This window comes from Miniopterus natalensis, chromosome 1 (assembly GCF_054644295.1).
Source record: "Miniopterus natalensis isolate mMinNat1 chromosome 1, mMinNat1.hap1, whole genome shotgun sequence".
Taxonomy (NCBI): Eukaryota; Metazoa; Chordata; class Mammalia; order Chiroptera; family Miniopteridae; genus Miniopterus; species Miniopterus natalensis.
The window spans coordinates 130,950,336-130,969,905 of NC_142081.1; the positions used below are offsets into that span (position 1 = coordinate 130,950,336).

Genomic DNA, 19,570 nt, shown 5'->3' on the forward strand with positions numbered 1-19,570 from the left:
CATAATGATCTCTTTCAGCAAGGTAAATACAGACACAAAGATGAGACGTTTGATGTAAAACTGTCAAGGCAGAAGCCAAGCTTAAAAGAAACAAGCAATCATCTCTTTTAGTGTGCTACCTCAATTATATGCTTGTAGTTGTGCCCAAATGGGCATTTAGCTTTAATAAAAAATTTTTCTTGACCTTGTAATTTGCTTAGTTTGGGAGGGAGGTGAGCAATAAATAATTTTATTACTTGGTCTCAGAGGCAAGGATTTTTTACTTTACTGTGCTAGGCTTTTCCTGAAAGAGGACTGAACTTCTTGACCCTCTCAATGGATCCAGACAAGTACGGAGGAACTGCTTCTTCAGATCTTGATGTTCTTTCTCTGTTCACCATATCTCCTTGAGATTTTCTTTTAACTGCTTTACCTCTGAAATCTCTTCTTTTTCAGGAGGTAGCAGGGCTCCTTGCTGCTCAGAGACCATGCATAGTTGAGTTCTTTCCAGGTCAAGTTTTGCATGCTGTCAGTGAGCACAACCAACTCATTATTGGTTGCTTACTAAAGATTTTTAAAATATATATATCTTTATTCATTTCAGAGAAAAGGAGGGAGGGGGAGGGAGAGACAGAGAAACAACGATGAGAGTCATTGACCGGCTGCCTCCCTCATGCCCCTTACTGGGGATTGGGCCAGCAACCCTGGCATGTGCCCTGATCAGGAATCGAACCTCCATCTCTTGGATCATACGTCGTGCTCAACTGCTGAGCCATGCCTGGCTGGGCTAAGAATTATTTTTAATTTAAAAAAATTACAAATTTATTGATTTGAGGGGGTGGGGCAGAGGAGAGCAACATCAATTTGTTGTTCCACTTATTTATGCATTCACTGGTTGATTCTTATCTGTGCCTGACCAGAATTCAACCAGGGGCCTTCTGGTGCATACGTCCATGCTCAACCACCAGGCCACACCGGCTAGGCTAAGAGTTTTTTAAAGGGAGGTTTTTTTTCCTTTAAAATTTCCTAAGGCCACACATGGGCAACACAAAGCTAGAATTACATAGACTGGAAAAAGAAAAACACGTGATTTCTGAACTCGTTAAAACATGCTGGGTTCTTTTCCCTTTAGAAAAGAGGCAGGCTAGAAAAAAAGTTGCAAATGACAATTGCATACAAGACTAGGCGCTGCTCTGGCTCTCCAGGGCGGAGAGGCCGGACCGCAGTCCGCAGCTGGGGTCAGGCCACTTTAAGTAACCTCCAGGTGGGCGGGCCTAACCAGAGGCAGCCCGCAGCTTTCCTCGCGCCCGCACCAGCCCAGACGGTGCCGGCCGGTGCAGGCCCACGTGGCCGGCGCAGGTTGAAAGTCCAATGGCGCCTCGGGGCGTCGGCTGCGGTACGGCAGCTGGAATAACGAACTGGACAGCCACTCTCCAGCTGCAGGAACGCTTCCTCCCCAGCCCTCCAGGGCCGGCGCGTGGCCTTCTCCACTCCCAATCACGAGCGCGGCAAGCTGGGCGCGGTACCGGAACCCAAGATAGGGACGTCCCGCCCTCGTCTCGCGAGAACTCGGAAACGAAAATGGTTGGGCGGGCAATGGGGAAGTGGCCAATGAAACAGCGGGAAGGGTATGATGGACGGTTCTCCGTGCTCCTCCTTTGAGCCCCTCCTGGCTGCCGAGGTCCGGGTTGACGCCCGCCTGCCCCTCCCCTTTCCGCCTTCCCTCCCCCTCCGCCCCGCTCTTCTCTTCCCCTCTGAGGTGGCGGCTGGCTTCCCTCGTTTGCATCTTGATTTTCTCTCTCCTCCTGACTTCCCCTTCTCTTCCACCCAGACCGGCCTGAGCGCTTTCCCCTCGTCCTCGGGGTATACCATATCACCCCTGGCCCCTAGCATCCTGTGTTTTCTCCTTTCTCTGGGCTTCTGTCCGCGCCTGCCCCGCCATGAATGAGGAGTACGACGTGATCGTGCTGGGCACCGGCCTGACGGTGAGTGCCGAGTTCCTGGCGGCTGGGAAGGCGTGCAGGCCGGCGCGGGGGAGGGGAGGCTGGGGTCGGCCCGCGTACCCTGGCCTGCGCCTCAGGGTTTTCGTGTGGATAAACTCTCTCGTCGTTTTTCCGTGTTTGTTTTTGGAGCGGAGTCGGGAAAGGGCGTTGGGCTGGGTGCGAGAGGCACGTTCCGCCGCCGCAGAAGGCCAAGTGGGTCGTGATTGGAATGGGTCGTCTCTAACTGTGGATGCAAAACCTACTCAAGTACGTGCTTTGATTAGCAGTAGCGGCGAAATAAAAGTGTGTGGAAGATGAGTTTGTGCTACAGAAAAGACCCAAAAAGCCCGGTTTGGGGAATTGCTTTTCCACCTCCCTTATGGGCCTCTCCTGAGTGGAAACGGAAAAGGCACCAGGCAGAGTGGGGGAGGGTGGAAGCCACTCTCAGTTGCATTTCCTACTTAGCCTTCAGCCACTACTGGTCAGCCTTTGGCTGCCAACTCTAGGCAAAACGTTTTGTGACAAGTCCTTGGGTAATTGCTGTTTTGTAATGTTAAGAGTTCAGTTAACTTAAATTTTTGGAGAACGTTAATTTTCTTATCTCTCTCCCCCACTCCAAATTAGCATTATCCATTATTTTTTAACCGCCCTCCAGTCCCACTTATTGAACATCTGTAGAACTGGAAATGAGTTTTCTCCAAATTTGTCGATCAAATGCTTTCTCACCTGACCTTTGTCATCTTTTCCATTTGTTTGGTCTGTTCTTTGTCTCTCTTGTCTCTTCTCATTGCTTTCCCCTAGGAAATGATTGGTGTTGGATTGCTAGAGGCCAAGGTCTCTACTACTTTGCTTTCTTCAGGGATTTAGAAGATAAGTCAGTTAACAACAGAGAATACGAGTGTAATGTGAATGGCAGGCGTTCCTAATGCCATGGTAAATTTATTTTCCTCGGTGTCTGCTTAGAGACCTTTAGATAACAGTATTCAGCAAATAATGCAGGCAGGTGGGTTGTATCTTGTTCTCTCTCTCTCTGTCTCTCTTTAAGAAAATGAGGACTATTCATCTTACAAAAGAATTCCATTTGAAGAGAGGATCATTTTCATTATAAAAAATATTTTGGGGCCCTGGCTGGTGTCTCAGTTGGTTGGAGCATCATTCAGTACACGGAAGGGTTGCTGATTTGATTCCAGAGCAGAACACATACCTAGGTTGCTGGTTCTATCCTCTATTGATGTTTCTCTCTCAAATCGATATTTCTCCCTTTTTCCCTTCCTCCTTCTCTAAAATCAATAAGTATATGCTTGGGTGAGGATTTTTAAAAATTAAAAAAAAAATTTTTTGAAATTTGAAATTCTGACCTTGGGCTACTTCATCTTAATAAGATGAACACTGATGTATATCTTGTGTATTCTATATAATCTGACCTCAAAGGCCCAAATCATTTAATGTAACCTAGCACTTCAAATTTGTTGAAATGTGTTATCTCTCAGGATCAAATTAACTTTTTTTTTTTTCTTTTCAGATAACACCCCAAATTAACTATTTTAGATTTCTATAGACAAGAGAAAACCTTCGAACTCTCATTTGGCTAATTTTTTACTAGGAGGTTGTTAGGAACCAGAATGCCACTTTTATGGCCTGACATTTTTCTATTTATAGTGATACGTGTTGATTGTTGGAGAATATTTATTTCTGAATGCTTCATTATGTTTGACCTGTCCTGTGGCTAGCTAGGAAATGGTACCAAATAGATGAGACTACTTACCTACAAAGCTGTTTAGTCATTTTGAATATGAGGTACTAGGTTGAATTTAATTCTGGTTGTGAGTTGGAAGGCTGTTAGATGCCTAAATGAACAGGCCTACCCCGTTGCAGTGGTTTTTTAAAAAAAAAATTTAAAAATTATGTTTTTGTTGATTTTTAGAGAGAGAGGAAGGGAAAGGGATATAGATAGAAACATCCAAGAGAAAGAAACGTCATCAATGGGCTGCCTCCTGCATGCTCCTACTGGGGATCAAGCCAGAAACCCCGGAATGTGCGCTGACAGGGAATTGAACTGTCATGACCTCTTGGTTCCTGGGCGGACACTCAACCACTAAGCCACACTGGCCGACTTAAAAGTTTTTATAAAGTGCCTAATTGGGGTTTTGAACTGAGTTTAGTAGTTTGTGATGATCTTGGCCATTGGCGGCATATTGTAAGAGCCAATTCCACTGTTTTTCTACGGTTATTGCTGGTTTTTCAGATTTGTTCTTGATTGAGGTTGAACATGAACAATTGAGTGCAGATTAGTTACCATGCAGGTTTCTACATGCCTAATTCAGAACCATTACTTTGTATCAAAGATGCAAAGACGTATTGCACAACGACCAAGTTGAGATAATGCACTTTATTTAGATTTTCATTTGGATTAATTGTGATGTGTTTGACAAGTGGTAGATGCATACTTAACTAGAAATCAGACCAATTTTTCTGTCACTTTACAGCTATGATAAAAATAATCCCTATAAACCTTTCTAGATTGTTTTATGAGATGTTCTTTGAGAATTATCAATTCAGAGCAATCACATTATTATACATCATTGATGGGAGTGGCGATGGGATGATTTTGGTAAGTCTTTTACTCTATTTTTACTGATAGAAGGACTTTGATTACTTAATGTTAAGAGACCACCAAAGTTAAAAACTCTCAAATTAAAATTAACTGAGTGTTCAGAGTGAACATACCATTTAATTTTCTTAAGTTTGGTTTATAAATACTTAGTGCCTAAGATTTAAGAATCTGAAAACAGACAGATGCTCTCAGTTATGGGAACCAAATATTACATGATGACAGCGTGTCAAGTACTTTTAGTGTAGTTAACTTGCTACTTTTAAAATAAAGTGTAAGGAAGTGTTTGAATTTTTCTGCTTTGTGTGTTGTCATTGTTTTGTATTAGTTGTTAGATAAAAAATAAAGTCCTATTAACTCACAAATATTGATAGTAACTCTAATAAAGAGGAAATAAAAATATTTGGTATGAATTAGAGCAAAATTTTCATTCTCTGTCTAGGAGAAATGGAATATTTTGTATAGAAATTGAATTTTCTAAGGAATTGAGAGTTATACCTTTAAAGAACCCGACAACTTTTAGATAAAAGCCTCTCCAAATGATATCACTTCTTTAACAAACTGAGGAACATAATTTACTTGATAACTAAGATTTCACATTATGAGGATTCATTACTGTGTTATGCTAGAACATAATGAAGCCACTAAGACCTAGTGAGGAACTTGACCCTCCTTACTCAGTAGTCTGAGACTGCTTGGCTTTGTGAATTCTTCAGTCTACTTTTCATTTTCCCGTTTGCTCACTTTGCTCCTCTTTGCTCACTTAGGCTGGCGACTTTGACTTTTCATTGATTTCAGCTTATATAGACAGCCTCTGACTACCTAATTTGCTACTTCTCATTGACTTTGGGCTTGGCAATAAATTCATGAATCTTACAAATAGTAAATAAAGTAAGGGTAACTAGCTCCACAGTTATTTGTGGTCTGCCAAAGTGTTTGTTCTACATGGTAATTCTAGTAAGGAGTTATGAATAGAAATGTATACTTTAGTGATATTTAGCCAGATTATTCTCAGCATTGTTTAACAAAAATTGTTTTACATTTCAGACATAGTTTCCCCCTTCCTCTTTATTAAAATTTTGTGATTTCCAAGATTTTTAAAATCAAGTAAACTTGTAAATTTAATCAGCCTTATGCATACTGGCCCAAAAGAATAGAAATAAAATCAGACATTTTAGCAAACAGTGGTAGTGAGACATTTGGTTTGAAGGACCACTTGGTAAATGTTTTGGCTCACATACATGATAATCTGCAGTATAGGCATACTTCAGAGATATTGCTAGTGGAGAATCTTTCTGCCTTCAATTTGCAAAATATGCAGCATCTGTGAAGCACAATGAAACGAGGTATGTCTGTATCTGTTTCTCTCTCATTGATAGTGCCATTACTGGAATAGTGGCTTCCTCAAACTCAGTTATTTAAACTACCTGTGACTGTTGTGATCATTATGGGCAGTAAAAAGGTAAACACACTGGTCTACAAGTAGCTTTTCATGTAGGGGGTTAACTATAATAAGAGTTAATATGAGAAAGCACTAAGTGCCATAAGAGAGATACACATGAGGAATTCAGACAGGGGAATCAGGAAAACCTTCATAAAGAAAGGAAGTTCAGGCCTGGCCAGGTACTCAGTTCCTTACAGCGTCATCCCCATGCTCCAAGGTTTTGGGTTAGGTCCATGGTCAGAGCACATATAAGAATCAACCAATGAGTGGAACAACAAATCGATGTTTCTCTTTCTCTCTCCCTTCCTCCCTCTCTCTCTCACGCTCTCAAATCATTCAAAATAAAAAAGAAAGGAAGCTGGCCTTTTAAATATTGGTACGCTTTTTCCCCCCATTGCTTTTTCAGAGAGAGTGGGAGGGAGGGAGAGAGAGAAACATCGCTGTGAGAGAGATACATGGACTGACTGCCTCCTGCACTTACCTGGACCTTGGGCGGGGGTGGGGGGCAGCAAACCCCCAACTCTGGTACATGCCCTTGACTGGGAATCGAACCTGAGACCCTTTCATTCAGGGGCTGACACTAACCACTGAGCAACACTGGCCAGGGCTTGGTACACTTGGAATATGAGGAGGAATTACTTTCTAGCCAGAGAACAGTATAAATCAGTATTAAGAAGATACATCCATATTAAATAGTTTAGTTTGCCTGAAACAGGAGGTATGAAGAGGTATAATGGGAAGTAGGGTTGGAAAGAAGGCATATCACCAAGAATGTTGAAAATACTGGGGTAAGAAATTTGAACTTTTATCTTCAAGGCAGTGGGAAAAGATTTTGAGCAGGAGAGATATAATTAGAGCCAAATTTCAAGAAAAGTTATCTTTTGACAGCTCTTAATGAGATGCATTAGAGGAACAGAGACATTTAAAAAAACACTTATTCTGCTGAAAACAATCATTTTTATGATATTGTTATAAGACAATGGAATGAGATTAACTGATTTAAAATATTTCTAGTTAATACATTTTCCTCATATTTCTAAGTAAGTAGCTTTCTTAGTTGTTTGATACTTTGTCTTCCTAATCACATTTTTTGTGCATTTACGTGATTTTTTTCTTATGACAGCATGGATGGCCCTAGAGGATACTATGCTCAGTGAAATAAGTCAGTCAGAGAAAGACAAATACCATATGATTTCACTGGTACGGAATCTAAAAAACAAAATAAAGGAACAAACAAAATTGAAACAAACTTAGACCTAGAGGCTGGTGGTTGCCAGAAGGGAGGGGCCTTGGAGGGAGGGAGTGAAAGAAGGGAAGGGATTACGAAGTACAAATTAGACCCTAGGTGGTTTGGCTCAGTGGCCAAGTGGACTGAAGGGTCCCAGGTTTGATTCCGGTCAAGGACACGTTACCTCTGTTGCTTGATCCTGGCCCCAGTTGGGGTGTGTGCAGGAAGCAACCAATCAATGTCTGTCTGTCTGTCTCTCTGTCTGCCTCTCCCTCTCCCCTCCTTCCACTCTCTCTGAAAAGCAATGGAAAAAAGTATCCTTGGGGTGAGAATTAAAAAAAGAAATACAAATTAGTAGTTACAAAAAAGTCACAGAGATGTAAAGCAAAGGTGCGGGAATATAGTCAATAATATTGTGATAATATGTTTGGTGCCAGTCAGGTACTAGAAATATCGAGGGGAACACTGTAAAGTATATGATTGTTTAACCCCCCAAGCTGTACAACAAAACCAATGCAAAATAAAATTAAAAGCTGTAAAAAAAAAAAAGAAAATAGAGCTACCGCCTGGCTTTGTGGTTGAGTGTTGACCTATGAACCAGGAGGTCAGGGTTCAGTTCCTGGTCAGGGCTCCTGCCTGGGTTTCCGGCTTGATCTCCAGTAGGGGGCATTCAGGAGGCAGCTGATCAATGACTCTCTCATCACTGATGTTTCTGTCTGTCTCTCCTTCTCCCTTCCTTTCTCTCTCCTTCTTCCTTCCTCTTTCTAAAATCAATAAAAAAATGGAGCTACCGTATGATCCAATTAAAAAATAGATGTCTGCTGCCTCCACTTTTCACTGTTCAGTCTTTTGATATTGACAAATAAACCTCTAAGATTCTTTTTAAAAATGTAGTAGAATTTAGAGTGTTAATGGGTATTTAGTTTGAACACTGGCTCTATTCTCTTCCATGCCTAAGTTGCTCTCTAAGAAGTTAGGGCGTGGGCATTAACTTCCAGTATACTAGAATACTATTTAGTATGATTGGCCTTGGAAACACCATTCAGTCCACTTCAGTACATAAGAGGTACTTTGTCTTGTGTTTAGGTGCTGCCCAAATGACTTATTCTTTGATTATTGCAATTCTAGTGGTGTGTGTAGGATGTTGAAAGGAAGTGAACTTCAGTATCACTGAATGGTCCTTCCCCCATCTCCACATATCTACACATACTAGAGCTTTGCTGCAACTGACCTTTAAACAGTTTTATGTGCTTACTTCTTTTTATGTAGGAAAACATGAAGTGCCAGATAGAGGGCAGATGCCATTAACATAAAAAATGTTGATTCTGAAGATGGTTTTATAGTTTCAGTTATTTTGGGTGTGAGTTTGTGTCCTTAGCCTGCTCAAGTCATTTGTGTGTGACTTTGAAATTAATGTGGAGTACTCCCATCTGTTAGATTTAAAATGAATTTGTTGGCTAATATTCACTCATATGTAAATTTCCTGGTAAAAGTTATCAGTATTCTTGGCATATGTGATGAATGGACCAGATTTTCTAGTGCAAAAAGAGGAAATTAATTTAGAATTAATTAAAAAAGAATTAATTTTCTCTGGTTTTAATATGCTTTGCTTGTTATTATATATTTACCAGATAGGTAGTAGCAGATTTTAATTTTGAGTTGTTAATTTTGGAAGATAATAAAATTTTAGGATCACTAATGTACTTCCTATGCCCAGATATGATAAATTTTATCAGTGAATACTTTTTATCATTGAAACTTCATCTCATGTTGTAAAGCAAAATTTTAAATGTCACGTTTATGCTACTATGTATTTTATTCTTTTGGCAATGTAAAAGCAGTCTGTTTCAGAGGAGTTTAGGAGAATTAGTGGGCCTCTGGATTTTAAATTAGCTTTTGTCATATTCGCTCCAAGGGATGCCTTTAAAGGTAGGTAGTATCAGCTCTTCAGACTTGACTGAATCTTTAAATGACTGGGCCCTTTGTTGGGCCTTAGCCTTCAGTGCTTGCTAGAGGAGCTACGGTTTAGTGAGTGGGTCATGCTTATTTGCAAGGGAGTGTGGAAAGATATATATAGAAGCTCTTCAACACTCAAAGTTGCTTTCTGTGATTATGCTTCCAAAAGTTGAATCCTGAAGACTACTTTTGTCAGCTGGAAATGTGACTTCTCTTCCTCTGTTTATGTCATAAAACCATCAAGTGATGGTTTTAGGGTTGGGTTTTGTAGGTAAATACATTCAGATGTTCATCAAAACATCATTAAGAAAGTGAAAAGGCAAGGCGCAGAGTGGAAGAAGATATTTGTAATACATATAACCAATAAAGGACTTTATATATCCAGGATATATGAAGAACTTTTATATAGCAATAAGAAAAAGACAAAGCCCATTTTTTTAATTTATTGATTCTTTTTTTTTTTTTTTTTTTTTTGAGAGTACGTTTATTAAAGCTGGGAATAGTGAAATAAGGGTGGGCTTAGGATAGAAGCAGGAGGACAGCTAGGCCGGGCTGCGTTGGCTCTAGAAATTTTATAGGAAAGAAATGAGCGTAGGCAGGGGTTCTTTGGTTCACTGGAAAGTCAGAGATAAAGGGCCTTGGAAACAGGTTCAAAGGGTTAGCCCAGGACAAGCTGCCTCTCCACCCATTGCTCCTCTGGTTGCAAGTCTCTGGGGACCCTTAGAGTTTAGGAGATGCAGGCGTAAGAGGGAAGAAAGGCATGGGCTTGATCCCAAGAGGGAGAACGCCCAGAAAGCCCATTTTAAAAATGGGCAAGTAGCCTGGCCAGGCATGACTCAGTGATTGAGCATCAGTCTATGATCCAGGAGATCACAGTTGGATTCCCCAGTCAGGGCACATGCCTGGGTTGCACGCTCTTTCCCCAGCAGGGGGTGTGCAGGAGGCAGCTGATCATTGATATTTATCTCTCTCTCTCTCTCCCTTTCCCTTCCGCTTCCTCTCTCTGAAATCAGTAAAGACATATTTTTTTTAAAGGCAAATAATTTGAATAGGCACTTATCAAAAGAAGATACTGTAATTATCAGTAAATTATAAACAAATGCTCCACCTCATAGTTGTCAGGAAATGCAAATTAAACCACATCCTAATTAGAATGGCTAGAATTAAAAGGACTACAATGCAAGTGTTGAGCAAGGATTTGAAACTAGGAACTTCTATACAACTGCTGACAAAAGTGCAGATTGATACAGTCATCTTGGAAAGCTGTTGGACAGTATTGTACTGAAGCTGAACATATTCGTATTCTCCTTGATATATAGCCAACGAATGCACATATAAAAGACATGATGGGAATGTGTATAGAGCATTATTTATAATAGAAACTGGAAACTGTCCAGATGCCCTTCAATAGTAAAATGGATAAGTTGTGGTTTACCTGTATGGTATATGCATTCAACAGAAACCTCTACAGCTTTGTTAGACAATGTAGTCCATGGATCACCTGCTTCTGCAACACCTAAGAACTTACTAGAATTGTAGGTTAGGCCTCACTCACCCAGGATATACTAAATCAAAATCTACATTTTAACATGAGTTACGAGTGATTCTTATATTTAATAAAATTTGAGCAGCACTGCTTTAATAGTGCAGTGGTTCTTGAAATTGGTCCTGCCCCAGGGGCATTAGCAGCACCTGGGAACTGGCAAGAAATGCAAATTCCCAGGCCCCACCCCCAGACCTTCTGATTCAGAAGCTGGAAAGCACACTGAGATCCACAGCTTGCAGGTTAGCCAAACCTTCTGTAAAGGTCTAGATAGAAAATATTTTAAGTTTTGCAGCCCATACAGTCTTAACTGCAGGCACAACTACAGTGAAAAAAAGCCATAGACAATATGTAAATTAACGAACATGGGTGTTTACCAGTAAAACCTAATTCACAGAAAGAGCCTGCAGGCTTGGCTTGGCTCGGCTCATGTACTCTGTTCTGTAGCAATGATTATAAGAAAATTTTGACTACACACAAAACAGATGAGTCTTGTAAAAATAATGTTGAATAAAAGGTATATACAAAAAGTATATACTGCATTGATGTTAAGTTCAAAAACAGACAGAACAAATCTTTACTCTTAGAAGTCGTGAGAGTGGCTGGAGGTGGGGGTTGTTATGACTGGAATAGGGCACTAATGAAAGGTTAAGGCCGGTGGTGTGTGTACAGGCTAAATAGCCATCTCAGATGGTGGATAAAGAAAAATTGGAATTTATTTAAGGAAAGGGGATGGAGGATGGGGATATCCAAAGGGAAGGGCTACACAACACTGAGTCAAAGGGTGTTGGGTCCATGATGGCAGCAAAAATATACTTGGGACAGTGAAACAAGGAAGAGCATAGAAGCAGCAACAGGAGAACCTAGGCTGGGCTGCTTTTGACTCACCTAGAAGTCAGAGAGAGAGAAGGGGGCCTTGGAGGCAGGTTCTGGGAGTAAGCTTGGGACAAGCTTCCACTACCCATTGCTCCCCTGGTTGCAAGTCTCCTGGGGTCCCCTCGGAGGGAAGAAGGGGGAAGGAGATGGTGCTGGCGTGCTGTGTTCTTTGTTCTGAGCCTATTTATCTCTTTCTTGCAGGTGGAAATCTTAGGGGAAGTCTCAGGGGGGTCAGCTTTCCAGGCGTGCTCTTTCAGGGTCCTGTCATGGTCTCCACTATCTGGTTGGTGCCAGCTCAGGGGGTCATTAGTCAATGTAGCTGGTACTGAGGCAGCCACAGAGCCACTTGTCTGGTTTTGCTGCTTTTCTGGGCCTGGAGTTGAAATACAGTTGAGGCCTAGATGTTATCTTTAGGCAGGAAACACTCGGAGCCTAAACTGAATGACCAGTGATATGCTGGGAGATAATAGGTTACCCTGGGGACAAGGTTCTTGTTTTCCCAGTTTTGCCCCTTGCCTAGGCATCCAGGACTTCCTGTCCTGGTGGGTCTCTGTACCCACGTTTTCTGTGCCTGGGTTTCTGTACCTATCCCATCTAACAGTACTCTTGTGGGGTGCTCATAATGTTTTTGTTTCTTGATCTAAATAAAAAATGAGGCACCCTCCTAGAGTAAAGTTGGAACCTGATAGTAAGGGATTTAAAACATTTTAAAATACTAAAATGAATAGATACATTATGGAGGAAAATTTGAAATATGTGTGAATTTTTAAAATAAAGTTTCGAAGTCAGACTTCTAGGGGACAGATGAGATTGTTCTTCTCTGCTATCTAGGGTCATTTGGATAAATTTGAGAAGCACTAAGGATTTTTAAAGATACATGGAATTTTCTTTGTCCTTTAAAAAAATAAAGCTCTGCCCCAGTCGTTTGGCTCAGTGGTTAGAGCATCGGCCCATGGACTGAAGGGTCCTGGGTTTGATTCCAGTCAAGGGTGTGTACCTTGTTTGCAGGCTCGGCCCCCATAGGGGCGCTTGCGGGAGGCAACCAGTCAATGTGTCTCTCTCACATAGATGTTTCTGTCTCCCTCTCTCCCTCCTACTTCCTTCAGTTCTCTCTGAAAAGCAATGGAAAAAATACCCTCGGATGAGGATTAAAAATCAATCAATCAATCAATCAATCAATAAATCTCTAATCACCAAAACCCCCTGGCATAACAGTTGTGTGTATCCTATTTATGTGTTCTTCTCATTAATTGTATTCTTTCTTGTTCCCCACCCCCCTACCCCCTTCTTGATTTGGTATATCTTAATCTTGATTTGGTATATCTTAGTATACTTATATCCATGCTTTGTTTACCTTTTTCCTGAGAGTAGTCATTTATAATCCTCTATCACTTATCAATTTATTAATGGTTATCCTGAATGCTTCCTTCAGGGCTCTAGTACTCAGACTCTTTGGTCTCAGGATCTGTTTACACTTAAAAATTTAAGACCCTTAAAAGGGTTTTATCTATCAATACTTATATTAGAAATCGACATCGAATTTTACAAAATTTATTAATTCACTTAAAGATAACAATGATAAACTCATGTAAATGTTAACATGTATAACATTTTATGAAGTATAACTATTTGCCATAACAAAATAAATTTATGAGAAGAGTGTCATTGTTTTACATTTTCTGCACATTTCTTTAATGTCTGGCTTAAAAGATAGCTGGATTCTCATATCTGCTTTGGTGTTCAGTCTTTTGTGATATATTATCTTAGCTGAAGTATATAGAGAAAATCAGGCCTTGTACAGATGTATAGGTGGAAAAGGAAGTGTTCTCGTAGCCTCTCAGATTGTGAATATTTTTTTATTTACACCAAAACACAAGTAGCAGGATTTTTTAAAACATAAATTGCAACAAGATAAATGAAACCACATAAGTGAACATTTCATATTCTATTATATTAAAATCCATTAATCTAACTTTCACTTTGAATTCCTCTCTTATCTCCCAGCATGATTTTGAACATTATTTATTGGTCACCTGGGAAATACTGGTTTCCTGAGTAATGCAGATCTTGAATTGTTGACACATTTCATTTTGCAATACCAGAAACTCATATTTGTTGATGTTATAATTGATATTGTCTGAAAAGTTCTTTTAAGTATTAGGAATCTGACATGTGCCTGGTGGGGGATGTAAGTTTTCCAGAATTCAAATTTTCATTCAGAATTTTGACTTTTGTTTTTGGCAACAAATACTGTCAGTTATATCCTTAACGGTCATTTTTGAGAAAATGAACGTTAAATACCTAAGTCTGCCAAATACCTAAGTCTGAGTAATCATAGTTTGTTGTTCAGTGGTTCTTTCAAATAAAAATCATGGTCCATGGAAAGAGTAACTAGTTCAGCTTATAAATCCATCACACAAAAGGTCTTCCATGAGCCAGAGTGGCTTTATGTGTACATTTAACAGAGGTAATTTTTAATGCTTCATCAAGGCAATTAAGTGAAACTCACCTTGCTGTTTTAGACTGAGTACCTGATGGCGCAGAATATAATGACTTATGCAGTTAAGAGCCACTGCCTTCATTTTATCTAGTAGTGATCTGCACCATCAGTGCTAATGTCAACACAGTGAAAAATAGTTTTATTATGAAAATAGTTTTAACCTTGGGACCCACAGGGATCTACAGATTACACTTTGAATCCTGCTTTAGGGTTTTATCCTTAAAGTACCTCATATATTGCACATACATGGGTGTTAGTTACTAAAACGATGTTTCATGAGAGGGCATAAAAAAAAGTATCTGTTTGAAACATGCTGTAGCACTTTCCTTTTTTTGAAGATACTATGCTTTCCCTGTAGGAATGTATCCTGTCAGGTATAATGTCAGTGAATGGAAAGAAAGTTCTTCACATGGATAGAAACCCTTATTATGGAGGAGAAAGTGCTTCTATAACACCTCTGGAAGATGTAAGTATTAGAATAAATTAATATGCCTTTTATACTTTGAATCTTTTACTTCTCAAGTTTACTCCTTAAAGGTGGTTTTAATTTTTTTTATTAAATAGATTATCTATAGCATCATAATTTTCAGGAGCTCCTAGTTTGGGGCTTGTAGAAATTGAAATTGTGCCCTTTGTTGCCATCTGGAGCAGCTGTCTCTCAAAGTTAGCATAAGTACAGATTTTTGATGTAGCCCTAATGTGTACCAGGTACAGTGCCAGTGCTTTCCTCATGGCCTGATAGATTTTTTTTTTTTTTAATCCCCATTTTTCAGATAAAAAGGTCTCGGTGGGGTTAAAATCACAGAAATGGGTTGAGTACCTAGGCTGTATGACTCCAAAGCTTAGTTCCTTTTGCTATACTGCCCTTTTCCCTACTCTTAGAACATGGGCACATGAAGCACTTTCAGAGTGTGTTTTGCTAAATATATTTATTTCTCTATGTGATGTTTGTTCAACATCCACGTGTGGCTATGAGCTGTACTTTTTGTTGTTTTTTTAAAATAGGAGATATATAGATACCATCAATTACTTCTTAAATGATGACTGACAAAATATTTATATCAAAAAGTTTTTTTCTATATTCAGGTGTACAAAAAAGTTGAAGGAATAATACTACTGAATCAGAAACCTATCTGGATTGAGTTATTAATATTTTGCTATATTTGCATGTCTTTTTGTGTTACTGGTTTTGAACCATTGGAAGTAATAGACATCATAATACTTCACCTGAATATTTCAGAATTCATCTGCTAAGAATAATAGTCTCCTACATAATACTGTTGTCACATTTAAGAAAATTAATAGTAATATCCAGGCCATATTCGAATTTCCCAGGATTCCCAAGAATGTTATTGCTGTTCCCAAGAATATAGTAGTGTTGTTGTTTTTAAACCAGTTCACACATTTCCTTTGGGTTGTTTCTCATTCTCTTCATCTACTGAAGCCTGCTCACTTTTTCTTTTTCCTTTTGAAAAGTCGAGGCTAATTTATAAGAAAGTATTATTGAGTATTTCACATTGTATCACATCAGCAGGCATATAATTTCTGGTTGCCCCACTGTTCACGGTGCTGTTTGACCCAGGTTAAGGTGGTTACCACCAGAGCTCTTCATTGTGAGTAATCCTTGGAGTGATGTGTTGGCACCATTCCTTCTATGCTAGTACATTTATTAGCTGATCTTCGGTAAGATGAGCAAGCTAAACTGTATTTTCTCTCTTCTTTTTCTTTTTGTGTGTGAATATACACAAGGACTTGGGGATTTTTATTGAGTGAATATGTATCTACTTTGCCTATTCTGTTCTACCTTAGCAATATGTAAATTTGAATATTCTCAAATTTTAAACTGTATGCTTTCATCTAGAGCTTTACTTATCTCATACAAGTTATAAATTAAGTGGAACTAATTATAATTATCTTTTCTGATATGAAGAATCCAAAATTTATTTTTAGCTCCTTACATAACTATAAAAGCAAAATTAAAGCCTTTTGATAGCTTTCTATTCAAAAGAGAATGATTTTCTGCAGAACTAATGTGTCATTGACAAATTGTTTCATAGTCTTACTTTTCTGCTAGTAAAAACAAACACTACCTCTGCAGTACTTATTTTAGCATTCATTAGTTTAGTAATATATTTAGTTCATATATATATTAGAACTTCACTAACAGTTTTATCTGATTGAAAACAAAATGTGCTGCCCTGGCCGGTGTGGCTCAGTTGACTGGAGCTTCGTCCTGTTCTGTACACCAAAGGTTTGATTCCCTGTCTGGGTGCATCCTATCCACATTTCTCTCTCACGCTGATGTTCGTTCTCTCTCTCTCTCCCCTCCTTCTTCCTTCCTCCCCCCTCCCCTTTCCTCTCTATAAAATCAATTAAAAACAAAAAGAAATGTGCTTGTTATACTTTACCTCATATAGTGGTGTTACTACACCAAAACCGTGTCATCAAAAAACAGTTACATAGTATAATGGAAATTAAATTTTGTTACATTATGGGTATATTTTTTGTTTTGGTTTTAGTTATACAAAAGATTTAAAATACCCGGAACACCACCAGCATCAATGGGGAGAGGAAGAGACTGGAATGTTGACTTAATTCCCAAGTTCCTTATGGCTAATGGTAAAGAATTCTAACTTAAATTTATGACTGAATCTGATTTAAATGTAGAAGTAACTCCTGACAGAGTTAATTATTCCAGGTATATGGACATGGATTTTTTTGAATGGTTACAGTATGGTGAGTAGTATGTTCCATTAGAGGTACCTGGAAACAATAAAAATGGAGAGAAATAGGGGTGACTTCTTAGTGACTGGTTCTGAAGAGAGAAAATTATATGATCTGATGTGGTACAGTACATATCAAAATCATAAGCATTTATTATTTATTTTAAAAATATATATCTTTATTGATTTCAGAGAGAGGAAGGGAGAGAGAAACATCAATGATAGTCATTGATCGGCTGCCTTCTGCACACCCCCTGCTAGAGATCGAGCCTGAAACCTGGGCACGTGCCCTGACGGGTTATTGAACCTCGATCTCCTGGATCCTAGGTCGATGCTCAACTGCTGAGCCATGCTGGCGGGGCAAAATCATAAGCATTTATAACAGACTTTCCTCTTGATGCTTTGGTAGATAATTGGGCCTTCAGAAACAATGTCTTTCTAGTTTGTAGGCTTTTAAAGTTATGTTTTTTCTCATTTTTAATTAGAGGAGTTGAGTATGTTTTTAATTTTTTTTTTAATCCTCACCTGAGGATATTTTTCCATTGCTTTTCAGAGAGAGTGGGGGGCGGGGAGATAGGGAGAGGGAGGGAGAGGTGAGAGGGACACATCGGACACACCAATTGATCAATGGGTTGCCTCCCGAATGTGCCCCAACCTGGCCCGGGATCCAGCCTGCAACTGAAACACTTTCCCTTGACTGGAATTGAATCCGAGACCCTTCAGTCCAATGGCCAGCTCTCTAACCACGGAGCCAAACCAGCTAGGGCTTGAGTATCTTTTTATTTTATTTATTTATTACTTTTTAATATATCTTTATTGATTTCAGTGAGAAAGGGAGAGAGAGACAGAAACATCAATGATGAGAGAGTCATTGATCGGCTGCAGCCCGCAACCCAGGCATGTGCCTTACCGGGAATTGAACCCTGATCGCCTGGATCCTAGGTCAACACTCAATCGCTGAGCCACGCCTGGCTGGGCTTTTTTTAATTTTTAAAGATATGTCTTTATTGATTTCAGAGAGAGGAAGGGAGAAAGAGAGCTAGAAACATCAATGATGAGAGAGTCATTGATCGGCTGTCTCCTGCATGCCCCTTGCTGGGGGTCGTGCCTGAAACCTAGTTTGCATGTACCCTGACCAGGAATCGAACTGCGATGATCTGGATCATAGGTCGATGCTCAACCGCTGAGCCATGCTGACTGGGCCTTGAGTATCATTTTAAATTGCTGTGATGTTATTGTCTTTTTCTGAGATGACATTGAAAAACTAAATTGTTGGTATAAGTCTGTTTATGTCCTCTAAAGTATGTGCCACCCTTTGCCTTTTTTTGAGTTTATATTCTGTAATTGTTTTAATGCAAGATCTTATTTGAATTTTCTCTGAAATAATTTAAAGTTAACTAAATTGTTTTAAGGTGAATTGTAAAAACATTTTTTATGTAAGTAATAAAATTATTTTATTAAAATTAGAAAACAGATAAGCAGAAGGAAAATAAAAATTACATAATCAGAATTCACCATGTAGAATTATGGTTAATATTTTGGTGTATAACCTGACTGGCCATAAATATATATTAAAATTAAGACTTTTTTTTGTACGAGTTACTGGACAGTGCTAAGAAAAAATTGGGAAACCATTAGTATTAGTAAATGTACTTTTATTTCTGCTCGTTTTTAAGGGTAGTAGGACATAAATTTCAGTTTGAATTGTGTGACTTTTATAGGTCAGCTGGTTAAGATGCTGCTTTACACAGAGGTCACTCGTTATCTGGATTTCAAAGTGACTGAAGGGAGCTTTGTTTATAAGGGAGGAAAAATCTACAAGGTTCCTTCCACTGAAGCAGAAGCCCTGGCATCTAGTAAGTGATTTTATTTTTTCAGAATATTAAGGCTTTACAATAGAAAATGAATCTTAGAGATTAAATTTAATGTCCCTTACATCAAACATTATCCACTTATTCAATCAACAAATATTTATTGAATGTCTGTTACATGCCAGACACCATTCTGGGCAGTTGAGATACCTCAATTAACAGAATGTTCAAATTCTCTACTCTTTTGATGTTTAAATGACCATCTCTATATCATGACCATCTCTATATTTAGGTTTAGTAATGCTTTTTTCATAATAATAATTCATAAGAGCAGGGTTTTTTTTTTATGTTTTCTGTGTGTTAGCCTCTGTGCTAAACACTTCACATTCATTTCTTACCTTTATGAGGTAAGGTTTCCATTTTGTAGACGAGGAAACTAAGGCCTGAAATCACATAGGTGATTAAAGTAGCAGGATGGGAATTGAAACCCTGGTAGGATTGCTCCAGAGCCTGTTTACTTAATCACTGTACTAAGCTGAGCTCCTAGACTATATTATCCAACCTGCTGAAAAAGAAAATAACTCTGATCTGGCAAAACCCATCTTCTAATTGGTGCTGTTGTCATTCTCCAAAATCTCCATTCTTAGGAATTTCCAGTGAGTATGGAGTGATTTTATTCTCTGCCCTAAATTATTTTCTCCACTGGCTCAACCAATGATTCCTGGTTAACATTTTCTGTTTTGATTTCTTAAATAGCAAACACTCCGAGAAAGGATTTCTGTCCTTCAGGGTGTTCTAGTTGTTGCGCAAAGCAGTTTGAAAAAGGACACATTTGTATAACTAAAGGGTAGATGTGTCTTATATACTAAATGTTTTAGGAGTTTATAGGAGGGAAAGGTTTGGACTGGGAGAATAGG

General features: G+C 39.1%; 1 protein-coding gene across 1 annotated transcript in view; it reads left to right on the forward strand.

The window, feature by feature from the left end:
* Positions 1-1,718: 1,718 nt before the first annotated feature.
* Positions 1,719-19,570, forward strand: part of GDI2 (GDP dissociation inhibitor 2) — a 33,134-nt gene continuing 15,282 nt past the window's right edge. Inside the window, exons 1-4 of the mRNA XM_016219757.2 lie at positions 1,719-1,964; positions 14,478-14,585; positions 16,639-16,738; positions 18,564-18,698. Coding sequence (XP_016075243.1) covers positions 1,920-1,964; positions 14,478-14,585; positions 16,639-16,738; positions 18,564-18,698 — 388 coding nt within the window. The 5' untranslated portion in view covers positions 1,719-1,919. The remainder of the gene's footprint in view (positions 1,965-14,477; positions 14,586-16,638; positions 16,739-18,563; positions 18,699-19,570) is intronic.